Here is a 16,036-nt window from a genome sequence, read left to right as displayed (position 1 = left end):
AGGGTTATGATGCTACAGCTCAGTGTCAGGTTTTGCTGGTGGCTTGCACACCCCACAGAAGAACAGAAGGTGCTATTTGCATGTCTCTCTGACTTAATTTGGGTATCCACGCTCAGGGCTGCTCCAGCCCTGACTCACCACGCTTTGCCTGCATGCCTGGCAGCTCACCCCTGGCGTGGGAACTGGCAGATGCCAGCTCTGGGCCGGAAGATTATTACCTGAATTAGCTCCAGCTCATCATGTTTATTACCACCAGCCCCTAGATGTAGGAGGGCTGTGGGGTCGCATTTACTGACCAAACCCAAACCAGTTTACCCCAGCTGGGATTTGTTGTGCTGCTGTCTGCAAACTGGCTTGGCAGCATTTGCACAGGAATGGCATCACCGAACCCTGTGTGGCAGCTGGTGCAGAGCCACGGGGGAGCACTGGGGCTTGTGTAAGAGCGGTGGGTTTGCTCACACGCAGGCCTGACATCCACCCCTGGTACTGCTTGGCCCCCGGCCACCTCTCCTGCCAGTGTGGAGGATAAATGTGTAACGACGCTCGGGCCCTCGCGTGATGCACGCATCCTGGGGGCAAAGGGGCACATCCTTGCGGGGGGGGGCTGGCTCTGTCACCTTGCCCCTACCTGCTCCTGGCTGGTTTTAGGGCACAGGAGCCACTCTCACACCACAACTGCTTCTTGCACAAGCCAGCGCTCGCCCTGCGTGAGGGCTCATATCTCCACGGCGGTGGGCTTGGGGTGGGGATGGACCCCCTGCTCCCTGCAAGGGGTAAGGGGCCCGAAGCCTCCTGGCCTGCCCAGAGGCCGCGGAGATGGGCGGCGCGGCGGCGGGCTGCCAGCTGCGGTGGAGCGGTGTTAGGGGGCCCTCTGCCTGCCTCCCGCAGCACGGCTCCTCGCTGGGCAGCTCCAGCTCTCCCTCCCTGCGTGACCTCCTCCCCAGGTGCTGGGGCTGCTGTGAGGGTTCCCCCGAAACCATTTCATTGCCAGGCTGAATGAGCCCCGCTCCCGCAGCATCTCCTCCCCGGGCAAGCGCACCCCTCACCAATCTCGGTGGCCTTTCCTCATGCTCACCCCAAACGCCTTTCATGTACTAGGGGCACAAAACCCACAGCAGTATTTTAGACAAAAATCTCACCACGTCGACTAAAAGTGAACAATCACACACCCCCACCCCCCTCATTTCTCCCCTCGAGTTAAAGAAAAGGAAAAAGAAATCCTCATCAAGCTGTCAAGCTTAGTTTCCTGAAGGAATACAATTAAATCTCTACATGGCAATGTGACCGTCATTTCTTTCTCCATCTCAAAAGATGCTTCTCAAGCAGTGTTTGGCTGTTCCTCTCTTCCACCACCTCCTCTCGGTTTTCCTTCCTGCCGCTGAGTGCAGCAGAGACTGTGACTTCACAGCCAAAAAAAGGTGTGATTTGGAGAGCACGGTGCAACGTTGTGAGTGGCAGAAGTGAAAAGGCAGAGAAGCAACCCTCGAAAGCCTGCCTTCTGCTGCATTGGGTGTCAGCCTTGGCAAAACCTGAACTTCCAGAATTTTTTTGCAAAATTAAAAAAAAAAAAGGCAATTAGAGGACCTGTTGGATTTGGCTACTGCTTGTTCCCTCAAAATGAAAAAAAAAGTTCTTTCTTTCACTTAACAGCACAGTCAGCGCAATCTGGGATGTACCTGCCTGCCAGTATACGGGGATGCAGTTTTGCTGTCTCAATTTGGGGTTTCCTGACACTGGTAAGATGAAACGAAAGCTAAGCACCCTGATGCTGCTGTGCTTGGAAGACCTCTGCATGAGTAAATCACTTTTTTTTTCTAAGCAAGTTTGGAAATCTATGTCCCCCCCCTCATTTTCCCCATGTACGGGGTGCTTTCCTACTGCCGTGATTTTGGAGAGGATCCATTAAAATGAAGGGGGGGGCACTAAGAGAGAGGAGGGGGGAGCACAGGGGATTTGCTGCTCCCAGCCCAGGGCCACGGGTGGAGCAGAGGCAAGAGCTGTGGTGGAGCTGAGCATCTGCCTGGGGTCGATCATCCCATCCTCCAGCCATGGGGTCACTGCATCCTCCTCCGCTACCCTGTTCTTGTCTGAGGCAGCTCTGGGTGGACCTCTGACCTACTGCAGCACAGCGATTTCAGCGTTCACACCTTCGACAAATAATAAATATGATGGTTACTAATAATAGCCCACCCTCTCCACCCCTGATGGTTTATGCATGCAAAAACTGCAGAGTCAGTTCAATATTCCCTCTGGTTCATTAAACCAGCATCCATTTTCCTGCAGATAAGATGGTCTGTCAGGGGAAGGGATGATAGTAACTCATTTGTCACACTTGTTAAATGTAGAAAAGGCTGGCTTTGCGTCACTTCCAATTTTGCGTCAGCTCTGCCTTTATCTGAGCAGCCCCGCGCCTGCATGCCAAGCAGGGCGGCTCTCTCCCATGTGGCACGGGAGATGGGGATGGTGGCGCCACACCTGCAAGATTTCAAAGACTTGGGGGGGGGTCTCTGAGTGCAAAGCACTTGCAACATGGCTCCAGCAAGTCCCAGCTCATAGAGAGAAACGCACTTGTTGTTGCAAGAGGTGCTGGGCACTTTGGTCCCGCCGTGACCTAACCTGCAGCTTTGAGCCGCTGGCACTGCAGGTGGGGTCACCCTGCATGAGTTATCACCTAAGTGCATCCTGCTGGGCTTGTGTTTGCACTGCAAAGCTTGAGAGGTACGATGGGCCCCTGGATGGTGAAGAATATCAAGCCAAGACCTTGGGAACGGCCAGCATGAGCTTGGTGTAGGTACAGGGGGAGGGAAAGGTGATGCAACCTCACTTCTTTGCTCCTCATAACCCTCAGAGGATTTTGGGGTGACTAATACTAGCACCATCCCAGCAAGCTTTAATTTGCTCCAATTATCAGGTGGCACCTCAGGGAGGCTGCAATGCAAGTCATTTTGGCTGTACCCTCTTCGGAGGCATTGTCATTGTGACAGGCCACCTCATTCCCCTGCCAGGGACAAGGACTCGATACAGCCCCTAGATACATTAGGATGGAAATGCTGATGGCTATGACCTCTCAGATCTTGCTTCAGGGAAGGGAGTAAGAAGTAACCAAGGGAGGTTGGGAAGCCTTGACCTCTGGATGAGTGATCATAGAGCAGTTCATGGTTGAGATACTTCCCAGGGCACCATGTACTGCACTGCAGGCAGACACTTCAGGGCAAAACAGACCCCTGAGCTGGTCTGGTATGGAAATGCCCTCCAATGAGTGGGGAGCAGGTAGGGCTGCAGGTCCTTCTGCCTGTAGCTTCCCCCATAAATGAAGCCTAGGCTGGGGTTAAGGCATGGACACCTGGGCAGGAAGGAGGTGACATCTCATGAGGCTTTTAGGGAAGCATCCTCATGGTCTTTCCCCACAGCTCACTACGGCACGGCCCTCACTGAGCAAGCCCAGAGACAGCATGTTGAGCTAACCATGCACTCAGCAGAGGATGAAGCATCCCACAATGGTCTGTCTGCATTCCCCATCTCTTGCTGCACCTTCATTTTCATGGTGGGCACCTCCTCCCAGGTCCATGTCTGGTCTGCAGTGATAAATCTCCCTTGGCACGAGGTCATCTTACATCTGGAGAAAGATGAGGCAGCTGCAGCATATGAGATGAGATGAGATGAAGGGTCAGAGGGGCTGAAAAGCTGTGATTTAGTCCTGGTCTTGCCATTCGTTTGTGGTATTTTCAAGTCAAGGCGTGTTGATTTGCAGCACCACAGGCAGCTGCAGGCAGCTATCGGGAAGGGCTCCGAGCTCCTGCCTTGTTCAGTGGCAAATGCAGTGTCTCTGAAATCTGCCTCTTGGTAATGACCCTGGGAAGTGCTGTGGGAGCAGCAGGTTCAGACTGCAGTGATTTATTTCCATCTTCAATGTTAGTCCTAGCAGGGGAGGGGGGACCTGCCCACTTGGCTGCACTTTCTTGCTTGCAATTGATTGACCATCACGGGAGCTGTTGAGGTCTCTGCTCTTAAATCTGGATCTGTGCCCTGTTTCGTGGCTGCATGTGGCCCCGACCTGCAGCAGCATCCCTCATTCCTGCTTTAAATCTCTCCCAAGCAGCCGCTGGTGACATTAGCATTTTCTCTTGCCAGCCCATAGGGACCAGGGGCCTGGCCCTCCTAAGGAAGGAATTAACCCAGCAGCATCAGATATCAGAGGTATCTTTATTGACTGTTTACAGAAATACAGTAGCACTTGGTTTAGGGGGCTTAGGTGAGTTCTCCAGAAGGTGCCTTCCTTCTTAGAGTTGCGGGGAGATCCTGAGGAGAAACCTGCCCTTTAATGCTTTGGGTTTTCTCTGCAGGATTTGGGGGTCCCTAGCACAAACTTCCTAACACCCTCAGCTCTCCAGGGTTTGGGAGTTGTTTGAACCAGAGAATGAAACTCCACTGGTAAGAGGAAAAGAAACCCCATTATGTTGGGGGGTGGTGGGGCAGTCTGATATGTTGTGAGCCAGCCCTGCCATGGTCACCATCCATCACTGCACACACCTCCTGCTCGGCAGGACCCCGCTGCTCCCCAGAGCTTGGCTTTCTGCTGCCAGGTGTGTGTCACTCTCAGCTTTGTACCCTCTTGTCACACAGCTTCTTGGCCATAAAATAAATATTTATCGGTCTATTTTTCTCTCTGTACACGTGTAAGAATAAGACCCTTTCCTACAGCAGTTCGCAAACTGTTTGGGGGCAGGAAGGGTATGTTCAGCTGGGCTGATCAACTCATATAATTTTTATTTAGGTATTTAATTGGCTTTTTTTTTTTTTTTTGCAATCAAGGTGGAGTGGTGTGGGGGTTTTTTGCGTCCTTGCTACAAGAAACAACTGCAGACACTTCTGGCATAGAGGCATTTTGGCGGCAGCTGCTGCTGTTGGCCTCACTCTAGTAGTCAGTGAGGGGGTATCGCAGGAAGATGAAGATGAGGATGATACAGAAGGTTGCAAGGGCTGAGCTGGTGATGTTAAAAAGCCGGGCTGTCTTGGCATCTTCGACTGCTCCATTTAAGTCATTGAGGAGTTTCTTATCCCGGACCTAAGACCAAAAGAAAAAAATAAAAAAAAATTGGGAGATGTAGAAAAAGACATAACTTGTTTCAAGCAACACCCACACGGTAGGGTACCTGTGCAGTGGACGAGGGCTGGGCTGTGCCTCTTTGCATTTGAACGCTCGGGGTGCTGTAAAACACCCCGAGGTGAGGTTTGCACCCTGGTTTTGCTATAGGTTGAGCTTGCAAAGACAAGCACTGTAATGACTGTGGGCTGGAACCCCCTGGGAGTGGAGAAGACCTGGAAGAGTGACCCATTGCTGTTACCAACCAGGCAAAACAGGTCCTTGTGCCCCCTGGAGTGGGGCAGTGCTATTTTGAGCCTGAGGGTGCACAAGGGAACATCGTTCACCCCATGCACATGGGCACTAAAGCATTCTTCCTACCGTGTTGCAGCCCCCTGGCCCTCACTGGGCTTTGGCTCACCCGGGCTATGAACAAGAAGGTTGGTTGTGGTTTTGGTGTGCATCCCCGTGCCTCCATCTGCACTAAGGGGCTGAGCGGGTGAAACCTGGCACAGCATCTTACTGCAGCTCCAGGGCTGCGCATGAGCCTCCAGCATATTAAGCAGTCCTGGGTTAATGAGTTCCTTTTGCAGGTCTTATGTGGCTTGTGTAGCGTCTCTGCCACTGGCAGTTTTCAATCCTGACAGCACGGTCTGCTCTCTTCATTATCCTGCGGGCTGGGACTTTCATGGGCTTGCCTTGGGACAGCTCTGCCATGGGTAAGGATTGTACACGTCCATGTCACTGGCTTGTTCCCACCTCCTCCAGGCAGTGCATGGCACTGCCAGGCAGTGATGGCACAGCTAGGCAGCGACGGCACTAGCAGGCAGCAGATGGCACTGCAAGGCAGCAATGCCACTAGCAGGCAGCGATGGCATTACCAGGCAGTGCATGGCAGTGCAAGGCAGTGATGGCACTACGGGGCAGTGAATGGCACAGCCAGGCAGTGCGTGGCACTACCAGGCAGCAGATGGCATTGCCAGGCAACGAATACTACTGGCAGGCAGCGATGGCACCGCCAGGCAGCAACGGCATTGTCAGGCAGCAGATGGCACAGCCAGGCAGCACATAGCACATGCAGGCAGCAGATGGCACAGCCAGGCAGCCGATGGCACGACCTGCCAGCGGCAGCTCTGCAGTTTAAGCCCAGCAGACAAACGGTCAGGCTTCATCCCTTCCTACCAGGGATGTGTCCTGGTCCCCAAATCACACTGTCAGCCAACATTCAGCGGACCCTGGCAGCTGGGGCCATGAAAATGTGGGACGAAAATACCAGGAGACTTTACCCCTCTTCCCTTTCCCATATTCAAGCAGGGTATAGAGGGGCTGGCACGCCATAGCAGTGCTTGCTTCGCTGCCTACTTTACGACCGGAAGGTTGCAGGCTGTGGGGCTGTGTTTCCTTTGCAGCCTGCCTTCGCTGCAGGCAGCATGAGCACCATCAAGGCACTGCCAGCTGAACGCTAGATGTCGGTGGCAGGCTGTGAAAACCAGCTCCTGAGTCCTACCTAGAAATATTAAAAGGTTTTTATCGACCAGGAGCTTTCAAAAAAACCTCTGTGATGGATTCAGACCACGTCTTAGTGACTTTTTCTCTCTCCCTCCTGCAGTGCTTACCCACAGAGCTGTCCTGAAAGCCTGCAACTTGCTGGATATGGGGAAGGGTTGCTGAACCCCTCATTCCCACTGAACCACGGTGGTTCGCAGGGCCTCCAAAACCACATCCTAGACCCTCAAGCAATGTCCCCTCCTCCGTCACACCAGTGAGGACCTCTCTGCACAAGCACCCTCTGCTCCTCATTAATCCTGGACCACAGGGAGGGAGGCTGTTGCTGGCATGAGGCCCACCGGAGCCCGCGCTGGTAGGCACAGAGGCAAGAATGAGAGATCCATTTTCCTCCTCATATTAAATCCTGCAGTGCCATGTCCTCGGCCTCTGTTGTGCCCCGCTCCTGGAAGCCTGCAGCTGGAGCTGGGGCCATACACCCATCACCACGCTGCTGAGCGCTCAAAAGCTTCAGGGCATCCTTCTGGGAGCGGGGACAGGGGAGAGTCACAAACCACATGTGGCTCTGTGGCACGCTTGGCTGGTGCTCCCAGCAGCGGACATGACCTCTGGGAAGGCAGAAATCTGGCAGCCTGGGAACCTGCACGCCTTTTTGTGTCAGCTGCGTGTCTGGGATGACTCACCTTTGAAATTATTTGGTAGGTTTAGCATCCTCCCAAAAAAACCCCGGCTGCAGCAGCACCAGGCAGCCAGCATTTCCTCATCCATTGGTAAAAAGCACAGAGGTCCCTGCAGCCAGAGCCCCAGGGGCATGGAATTCAGGCCAGAAATCCTGCCCGCTGCTTCTGGCAGGCTCTTTGAAGCTCTCACACTCTTTCCTCTTCCCAGTGGTGGGGCTGCCGGAGGCAAACCCTGCGCAGAGCAAATGCCTTTTGCCCCTTCCTCCGCTGTAACCCAGCTGTGTCTTGGAGAGGTCACTCGTCACAGCAGGCAAGCTGGTGTTTGCTGTCGGTGTTTGCCAGGCCGAGGTTTCTCCAGCAGACTGGCAAGCTCTGCAACCCTACTGCCGCTGAGTCACTTGCTTTGCCTTTGTGGGGCCAGTGCCTTTTGGCCCCAGGAGCTCTCCCCCACTTCTTGCCTCCTGCTCCTCCTTTCCCTGGGGTGCCCTGCTGCCCCAATTTCCATGCCCAGCCCTCTCCCAGTGCTCCCACAGCCTCTCCCACCTGACACCAGCTCGCCCTCATGACTGACGCTTTAGCTCTTTCCCACGCTTGCTTCAGCAGTGCCTGCCCTCGACTTGCCTGTGGCTCTCCCTCTGTCCCTGCTCCAGTTCTGCTGTTCCTCAGCACCTCTAGCAAGGGGCGCCTGGGGCTGCCCACTCCCCAGCACCACCATTTCCTCCCAGTTCCTTTCTTTTGTCCTTCCCATCTCTTCTCTTTCCTGCAGTTTGGGCCCAAACGATGATAGGGACAGCCACCTTTGACTCCTGCCAAAGGGCACCCAGCTGCCTCTTCTGCCTGTCCTTCTGGCCAGTCCCACCCACCCACTCCTGCCAACCCCTGCAGCACACAGAGCTCTGCCCGCATTCCCCATCTCCGGCAGCCCCCTGCCCTTTCCCTGCCCTTTCCCTTCCCTAGCTCTCCTCTGGCTGCTCTGGCCTTGGTTGCCTAGATCCCTCATCCTCACCAAGTCCTTGGTCCCCTTCCTCGCTTCCCTCAGTATTTCCCCATACACCTATGGCTTCAGTGGTCACCCTAATGCAAATCATCCTTTATTATCCATTATCATTTATATTGCAACGGAACCTCCAAGTGCCAGATAAGTGCCGGGGCCCCTGTGGCACACAAGCACAATGAAAAGGTGTTTCTCCTTCCAAACCACTTGCAGCCCTGGCCTCCCACATCTCTCCAGGGTGGCCTCACCTCCTCCTGCCTGGCCTTGCACCCCCAGGCGCTCACAGACATCTTCCTTCAACGTCCTGCTGCAGCATCCTAGCCAGGCTCTGGAGGAGGGGCTGTCCTGGAGAGCACATACATGTTTTGACTCCTTCCCTGTTCTGTCCTTAAGGAGATGGCAGTGTCTTTCTCATAGCCCAGCCTCAGCTGTTCCTGTTTTCCTGCTCCTGTGGCCACCATTGCCATAACGGGTTGGCAGCTGGTGCACGAGCTTCTGGGAGCCCTGGAAGCTGCTTCCTTCCACAGCCAAGGAGGTAAGGCATGGGGGGGACACAGGTCTCCAAGGTCACAAGGTCACAAGGCTGAACCTTCCCAAACCCAAGTGTGTTTCCTTAGTCACAGACTCTTTTCTCATTGTCACTTTGACCCTTCCCACCTTGCTTAAAATTATTTGGGGATTTTTGGCCCTGCTTTGCACTGAGATGACAGGTGTGTAAGGATAATTATCCTGCATCTACTGACAGCAGGGTTTCCCCAGGCACCCCAAAGCACTGCATGGTGACCCTTTTGGAGATCCCACCCTCAACAAGGCAAAGCATATTTCTGATCTGGCTTGACAACTTATAAATTTCCTTTCCTCTTTCATGCCCAGCGTTCAATGAAACACAGCCCAGTTTTGTGGTTTAACATGCAAATGTTCCTCCTCCCCTCTCCCACTAGCGAAAGGCAGTGGTGGCCTTTCCCTCCATTCCTGCTTGTCTGTCACCTCCCTGCTGCTCACCTTGTCCTCCACCATCTCCAGCTCACCTTGTCCTCCAACACCTCCAGTGTGCCAGTGGCTAAGGGCTCTTTCTTTCCTCCCTCTGACCACCATCTCCTGCCCTTCCTCCCCTTGGGGCTTTGCCTTCAGCTTCCTCTCCAAGCGCTCCCCTTGACCCCTGCCATCCCACTCCTTCCCAGTCCCTTCCCTAGCAGCCACTTGCCCTCTTGTCTGCTCTGGGGCTCGAGTCCTCTTGTTTTTGGGACCAGGGAACTTGCTGTGTGGGTACAAAGTGCTGCCTCAGCTTGCAGGAGGAGACGAATGGTTTGTTGATAATGAGCCTAATGAGGCTGTATTTAAGGCAGCCCAGCTTTCAGCGTGCAGCTCACAGCTGGTTGTGTATAAACCCATTTCTGTGCAGAGTTCTGCATCCTTACACATAAGGAGCTCTGGAGGGGATCCTTGGATTTATTTGCTCTGTGAATTGGTCAAGAACTCTCCAGCTGGTGTACTTCTACCACGCTGGCACCGGTGTCACGGGGCTGTCGCCTCTGCATTTCACCCACCTCTGTAAACCATTGCTCCTCCTGAGAAGCAGGATGAGAGCCTGCCTGAGAGGTCAGGTGCTGCAGCCTCTCTGCCTCTTGGGGTTAATAAATAGCTATGGATTTGTGCTGGTCTGCTTCCACTCAAAATGGGGAAGGTCAGCACATGGCAAGAAAGGAAGGTAAAGAGCTCTCTATACAGCCAGAACGTGGCATCCGTGTCGCAACTCATCTCAGATCCCAGCTCCTCTGATATACCTCCTCATGGCGTAATGGGTACTGAGAAGGACTTGGCTCACCCTCACGGTCTCCGGAGATGGACCTCCTAACAACTGAAGTGAGATCTCCTGCCATCAGGCACAGATGCATCGTTAATTACCGCTTGGAGCTGGGAAAGAGGAGGGGAGGGAGCTGCCGAATATTGGGCCATGGCATTTGCTCTTGATGAAAACCAATTGAATCCAAAGCATTGTCATTAGAGCGATCCGTCTGTGCTGGGATGGGGTTAAGGTTACTTCAGGGTTTCTAACTTCCCTGGTCTTGCTGCTTATCTCTTCTTCCCCAGCACCAGTGCATGCTTACATGCGAGCGCCTTGCTTGCACTCCGAGAGGCTGACCTTGAGAAGCCTGAGATGCTAGAAATAACCCCCAGAGGGATACGTGAGTTGGTGCAACTTCGTTGCAGCCCAGCTAGCTGTATCTGCTGAGGATCTGGCCTGCTATGGGTGTAAATAAAGACAAGGCATGCTGTCACACTGTTATTCAGAGCGCTTGGCTGGGGTGTCTGTCACACAGAGTACTTGGCTTGGATGTCACAGTCTTTGCCCCCACCTGACTTCATGTGTTTCTTTGAGTAAGAGCATAAATTCTTTGGTGCCGGGTGGGTTTTTAGCATTTTTTAGTGATCACCATGAAATAGCATTTCCCTTCACAAAGCAGTCTAGAAGGCTGCAGCTCGTGTACAAAAGGCCAGGCAGACATGGAGGTACTGTTTCCCCAGCTGTGACTGAAACCAATAAAAGTGGGCATGGGGAAGGACACAGCTTTATGGTAATATTCAAGTGTACCTAAGCATACATCTGGCTTCCAGTGTGGGCATTGTGCTGCTGAAGCTGGTGGAAATATTAAGGATGTGCTAAGGTCTGTAATGAAACAGCTCATGGACTTGGGGCACGAAGGAGCTACTGCTTTATTAACGGTATGAATCTGGCAAAAGCAGATGATGTTTATGGCAGGGTATTGAAAATGCTATCTCTGATAATGAAAATGATGATTCCTAAGGTTGCTAGATGCTTCAATTATTTAAAGAAAATGGAAAAAACATAACCTGGGAACTGTTTAATGCCATCAGTGCCCTGATGGCCCTTCAGCCAGGAAACCTGTGCTCCACTGGCCGAGGGCTCTGCTGTCAGAGCTCCCAGAATGGGCTCGGAGAGGAAGGTGCTGTTCCTCTCCTCTCCCTCCCACAGCACCTTACTCAGTCTCTGCAGAGCACAGACATCCTAGAAAGGCTGGGATTTAAGTTATCTGCTGCTAAATTGTCCTTACATTAAATTGCAGAGGAACAAGAGAAGTCTATTTAAGGGACATCTGTCCCCAGGGCATTTCTTTCTTCTGCTCTCTCTGAACTTCTGGAAAAAAACTTATTGACTGTAAAAGAGATGAAAACAAGAGGTTTCTGGAGAAATGACATCCAGTCTGGCCAGGATGTTGTGAACGTCTCTGCAGTAGCTGTGAAGGAAGGATCCCATCTTTCTTAACATCCCAGTGGTCTTCTCCAGGACAGACCTTCTGCTACTGCCCCAGCATCCCCATTGCCTCCCACCACCCATCCCAACAGCAGCCTGTGAGGGCATTCGCCATCCCTTCGGCCACTTGCTAGCCCTGTCCTGTGTCTCTGAGGGACTTTTTGTTTCTGTTTTCCCCCTGCCACACAGTTACAGCCACTGGGGAGCCCCAAGACCAGAGCAGTTATGTCTACCTGCTCAGCTCTGCATCTGTTTGGGTACCACCACTACATCTGATCAGCTACTGCCTCGCAGTCCAAAAGTCAAGGCTGGTTTTTGACAGCCATCTTCTATTTTTCTTCCCCTGATTTGGAGCATATTTGTCCATTTGCCTTTCCTGGCCACCGCTTCTTTTTTTCGGACTGGAGTTTATGTCCTCTAGACCTTTGCAGCTGGATGCTGAGCCCACGCCTTTGCCCCAGCACGAGGCACCAGCCCCGAGTTACTTCTGGGCTTTGCCCTTCTTTCCAGCTCATTGCAAGAATAGTGAAGGGTCCAGCCTTTAAAAACCTTGTTGGTGGCAGACCCTACTCCATCCTGTCCCCTCGGGATAGGTCAGCCTGGTCCTCAGGCTGTCCTGCCCCCACTACTGGCTGCAGCCGAGGGACTGCATCTACCCAGATACCCGCTGTAGCTACTGCTGCGTCCCCATGATGTGAAATCCTTTCTTAGCCCACTGTGACTGTGCCTCTTGCATGGGAAAGGCGCTGATCATTAAAGTCAAATTCAGACAAGCAAGGACATAAAAAAATAGGAAGAAGCCAGGTTTTTCCCTTGTTGGCTAAATGAGTGGGGGTGTTAAGGGACTCCCAGCCTCCCTCCCTCCCTCCCACTCATGTTAGGCTGCCACTGCCCAGATTTGCCCTTGGGTCAGTCCTGCTTGTGGTGATGCTCAGCCCCTGCATGATTTAAGCTATTAAATGCCTCACCCAGGCAGCAGTGAAGCCTGCTGCATGGGTGGTGGATGGGTGCTCATTGCCCATCTCAGGGTAGGGGGAAACTGAGGCAGACACCACGGTGCCAGTGCTGGGCGAGCCCAGCGCATCGGTCCACGGACTTGACTCCAAGCCTGTCTGCTGGAGACCCTGACGGGCTCAGGAACAGCCTCCTTGCAATGCTGGGCACTTGCAGTCCAGCTCACGGGAGCTGGATGGGGTTAATTGATCTGTTTCTGTGATGAAGCCTGTCTGCGCCCTGGCCTTCCTCTAAATGCTGCCTGCCAAAACAAGTCAGCTAGCTCCTCTGCGGGGCCACCCAGCCGCCCCCAGGCTCTCTGCACATCCATTCAGTTAGTTTTGAGGCTGGCAGGCAGGGAAAGGAAGGGCAGCCCAGACCCCTCTCTCCCTGCAACTGCCGGGCACCATCCCTGCTGGGCTGCTCTCCCCTGCAGATACTGGGAGTAACCCAATCCTGTACCCTTCACCGGCTGTGCTCCATGCCATCACCCTCTCCATCAACACAGCTCTATTACCCCTCAGCCCCAATGCTGTGCAAAGCCCCCCTGCACTCTCTTCCTCCTCCTCAGCTACTCTGGGCTCGTTCCCGTGATGCTGGCAGGTCTCCAGGGCTTGCCTTGGGATTTACAGGGCTCGGGCTGGGGGGGTATGGGGGTGGGGGTGGTGTGTGTGCAGCTGGCCACCAGCTCTGGTGTTTTAATTAGGGAGAGGGCAAGAAGGAACCAGGCAGGATTGCCTGCACCTTGGCAGCCTCTGCACCTCGCAACTTGCCAGGCACCGGCTGATGCTGGCCGGCTGCTTCTTACTGCTTCTGCCTATCCACCCGACACTGCCGGATCCTACCCTGGCAAGATCTCTAACCGACAGGATCCCAAAGAAGGGACCAAGTGCCAGGGTGCCTGCGGGCACAGCATGCGCCGAGCCAGTCCCGCGTTCCCTGCCTGTCACCCTGCCACCATGGTACAAAGGAGCCTCCGAGGGTACCAGAGAAAGTCAAAGTGCCTCTTCCCCACCTGAAGCAACATTCCCAGCTCCAAAACACACCTCAGCTCTCCCCATCCCCATCCCCAGAGGGTGCAACCTCTCATTTGGGTGACAAAGATATGATTTACACCAACGGCAACCCCCAAATGCTCCCCCTGCCTTCCAGCCACCCCTGTGCCTCGCGCTCAGTACTCACTTTCAATGAATAGGCCAAGGCAATGAAGCCGAGGCAGCAGAAGTTGAGGTATACGAAGTTGAAGATGGACCAGAGATAGTAGTCGTTCACCTCAGTGGTGTCGGGGTAGATTTCGATGACTGTGGTGGGATTGGTCATCGTCTTCTTCTCCACTGAGTGCTTGCACGGGACCGCCGGCCGCAGGCTGTCCCCTTTGCAGCTTTTGCTCTCCATGAGATAAACGGCAGAAGAAGGAGACAGAACTGGCGAAGCTTGCCGGAGAGCTGGGGGCTTGGCGATGCAGGTGAAGCAGCCCTGCGGGGGGCCCTGAGGGGGTCTCGGGGTCCAGGCCACCCCCTCAAAGGGGCACGGTGGGCCCAGGGGTGGATCCTGTGTCCTCTCCGTGGTGGCTGCCGCGGTGTCACCGCACTCTGCCCTGGCAAAGCAAAAGCCCCCCCGGGAAAAATGGGGGTGAGGGGATGAAGAGGCAGGGGGGTGGGCGGGGAGAAGAAAAAGGGGAGGAAGGAGCAGAAAAGGGGAGACGTGGGGGGAAGGCAGGAGAGAGAGAGGGACCGGGAGACAGAGGAGAGAGCGGGGAGAGGAGTGAGGGACTGGGCAGAGGAGAGAGGGAGGAGAGGAGGGCAGGCAGGAGGGGGCGGAGGGAGCACCGCTACACCGGGGGACCACGAAGCCGCTGCCTCGGCACGGAGCTGCCGCCGGCCCCGGCCCCGCGGCGGGGGGCAGAGGAGCGGGCAGCAGCGGGCAGCAGCGGGCAGCATCCCTCCCCCTCTCCCTCGTCCTCCCCCTCCCCCTGCGCCCGCTGTCCTGCGTGACCCACGCCCGAATCACGAGTGGGGAAATAAATTTAAAAAAAAAACAAAAACAAAAACAAAAAGAAAATAAAGAAGGAAACAAATAAAAGCAGGAAAAAACACGTGGGAGGAGCCGGGGGGGTTGGTGGTGGTGTGTGTGCCCAGGAGAGTTGCCCGCTAGCCGCGCTGCATCCCCCCCGCAGCCCTCTCTGCCCGCCTGTCGGTCTGTCTGTCTGTCGGGGCCTTCTGCTTTCTGTCCCATGCCGGGATGGGAGCGGGTCGCTCGGCTGCGGGGCGGCGGGCGGAGCGGGTCTCCCGGTGCGGCAGAGCAGCTCGGCCCCTCGCCCTCCCTCCCTCCAGGGGGTTTTATTTGGGGAGGGGGGGGCTTTTTTTTTTTTTTTTTTTTTTTTTTTTTTTTTTGGCTGAGTCCTCATCTCTGCGGGATTCCAGACGGGATTGCATTTCCCGATTTCTTCCGCCTGCCAGCAGGTCGTCTCGCCGCGCCCCCTTTTTTTGCGGGGGGGAGAATATCGTGGCCGGAGAGAAGGAGGAGGGGGAAGAGGGGATGAAGACAGGATGGGGAAGGGAATGTGGGAAGAGGTTCCCCCCCACCCCAGCTTTGCAAATAGGAGAGACTAGTCCACCTCTGGCTGCCCGTCCGACCGTCCATCCGTCTCCTCCGAAGGCATCAGGAGGAGCGAGGGATACTCACAAGGAGGGATGCGGGGAGTCGCGGCATATCCGGCTCAGCACTGCCTCCGGCGCGGCTTCCTCGGCACTGGAGTTGCGGGAGGAAGGGAGGGCGGGGGGGGGCACCCATGGGCTAGGGGTGGGTAGGGGGGAGAGTTAGGGGCTGGGATGGTCAACCTGCAGCCCTTCTCCTCCTCATAAACATGCTCCACGCAGGAGAGCCTATCTCAGCCCTTCTCCTCGTGTCCCCCCCACGGACGTCACCTCCTGCTTGGAGCATCCTGGTAGCAACCCGCTGCAGAAGGGCATCTCCCGGGCCGGCCGAGAGGCTTCCCCAGCCATCCGGAGGGAATGCTCGGCCCGACTCTTCCCAGCATCACTCACAGAGACCTCTGCAGCAAGAACTTGCTGCAGCCTGGGTTCACTCCCATGGGCCCAGGATGAAAACCCAAAGCAAATGTGGCAGGGGTGTATGGGGACGATGGGGACAGTGTGGTGAAGGGAGGTGGTGGCGATGCAGCGCGGTGGAGGAAAAAAGTGCTCCAGTCGTGGGAGACGGATGGAAAGGGGATAAATCCTGCATGTGGGGTGATAAATCCTGCCAGCATTGAACAAATCCCAGTGTGGGCAGGGCGGGAGCACCCCAGCAGCAGGACACAGGGTGTGTGGCTGGTTTGGGGGAGGGAGGTGGGATTGTCACGAAGGATGGACAAGCCCAGGAGGATCTGGCCATGCCAGGGCTTGGCACAGGATCAAGGAAATGCTTGCTGACTCTCATTATCAACTGCCCTGGGAGCTGCATGGAAACCTGATTCTAGGGTGTTGTGGTAGTGTCCCTCCAGG

The 16,036-nt window shown here is 54.9% G+C and overlaps 1 protein-coding gene across 1 annotated transcript; it reads right to left on the bottom strand.

Moving 5' to 3' along the window:
* Positions 1–4,207: 4,207 nt before the first annotated feature.
* IFITM10 (interferon induced transmembrane protein 10) lies at positions 4,208–15,173 on the bottom strand. Its single transcript, XM_054827573.1, has 3 exons — positions 15,148–15,173; positions 13,713–14,127; positions 4,208–5,065 (listed from the first exon to the last, which is right to left on the bottom strand). The coding sequence occupies exons 1-3, from the start codon at positions 15,171–15,173 to the stop codon at positions 4,916–4,918; spliced, it is 591 nt and encodes a 196-aa protein (XP_054683548.1). The 3' UTR covers positions 4,208–4,915.
* Between the last annotated feature and the right edge of the window lie 863 nt (positions 15,174–16,036).

This window comes from Grus americana, chromosome 5, assembly GCF_028858705.1.
Source record: "Grus americana isolate bGruAme1 chromosome 5, bGruAme1.mat, whole genome shotgun sequence".
Taxonomy (NCBI): domain Eukaryota; kingdom Metazoa; phylum Chordata; class Aves; order Gruiformes; family Gruidae; genus Grus; species Grus americana.
This window is presented reverse-complemented; position numbering and strand designations above follow the sequence as displayed.

Bases quoted from the DNA above. Each gene is read 5' to 3' on its own strand.
- IFITM10 (XM_054827573.1), bottom strand. From the start codon at position 15,173: ATGGACGGTCGGACGGGCAGCCAGAG. The intron at 14,128-15,147 runs GTGGACTAGTCT...TTGCTTTGCCAG, and splicing joins GGTCGGACGGGCAGCCAGAG to GGCAGAGTGCGGTGACACCG. The intron at 5,066-13,712 runs GTGAGTACTGAG...TTTTGGTCTTAG, and splicing joins CCTTGGCCTATTCATTGAAA to GTCCGGGATAAGAAACTCCT.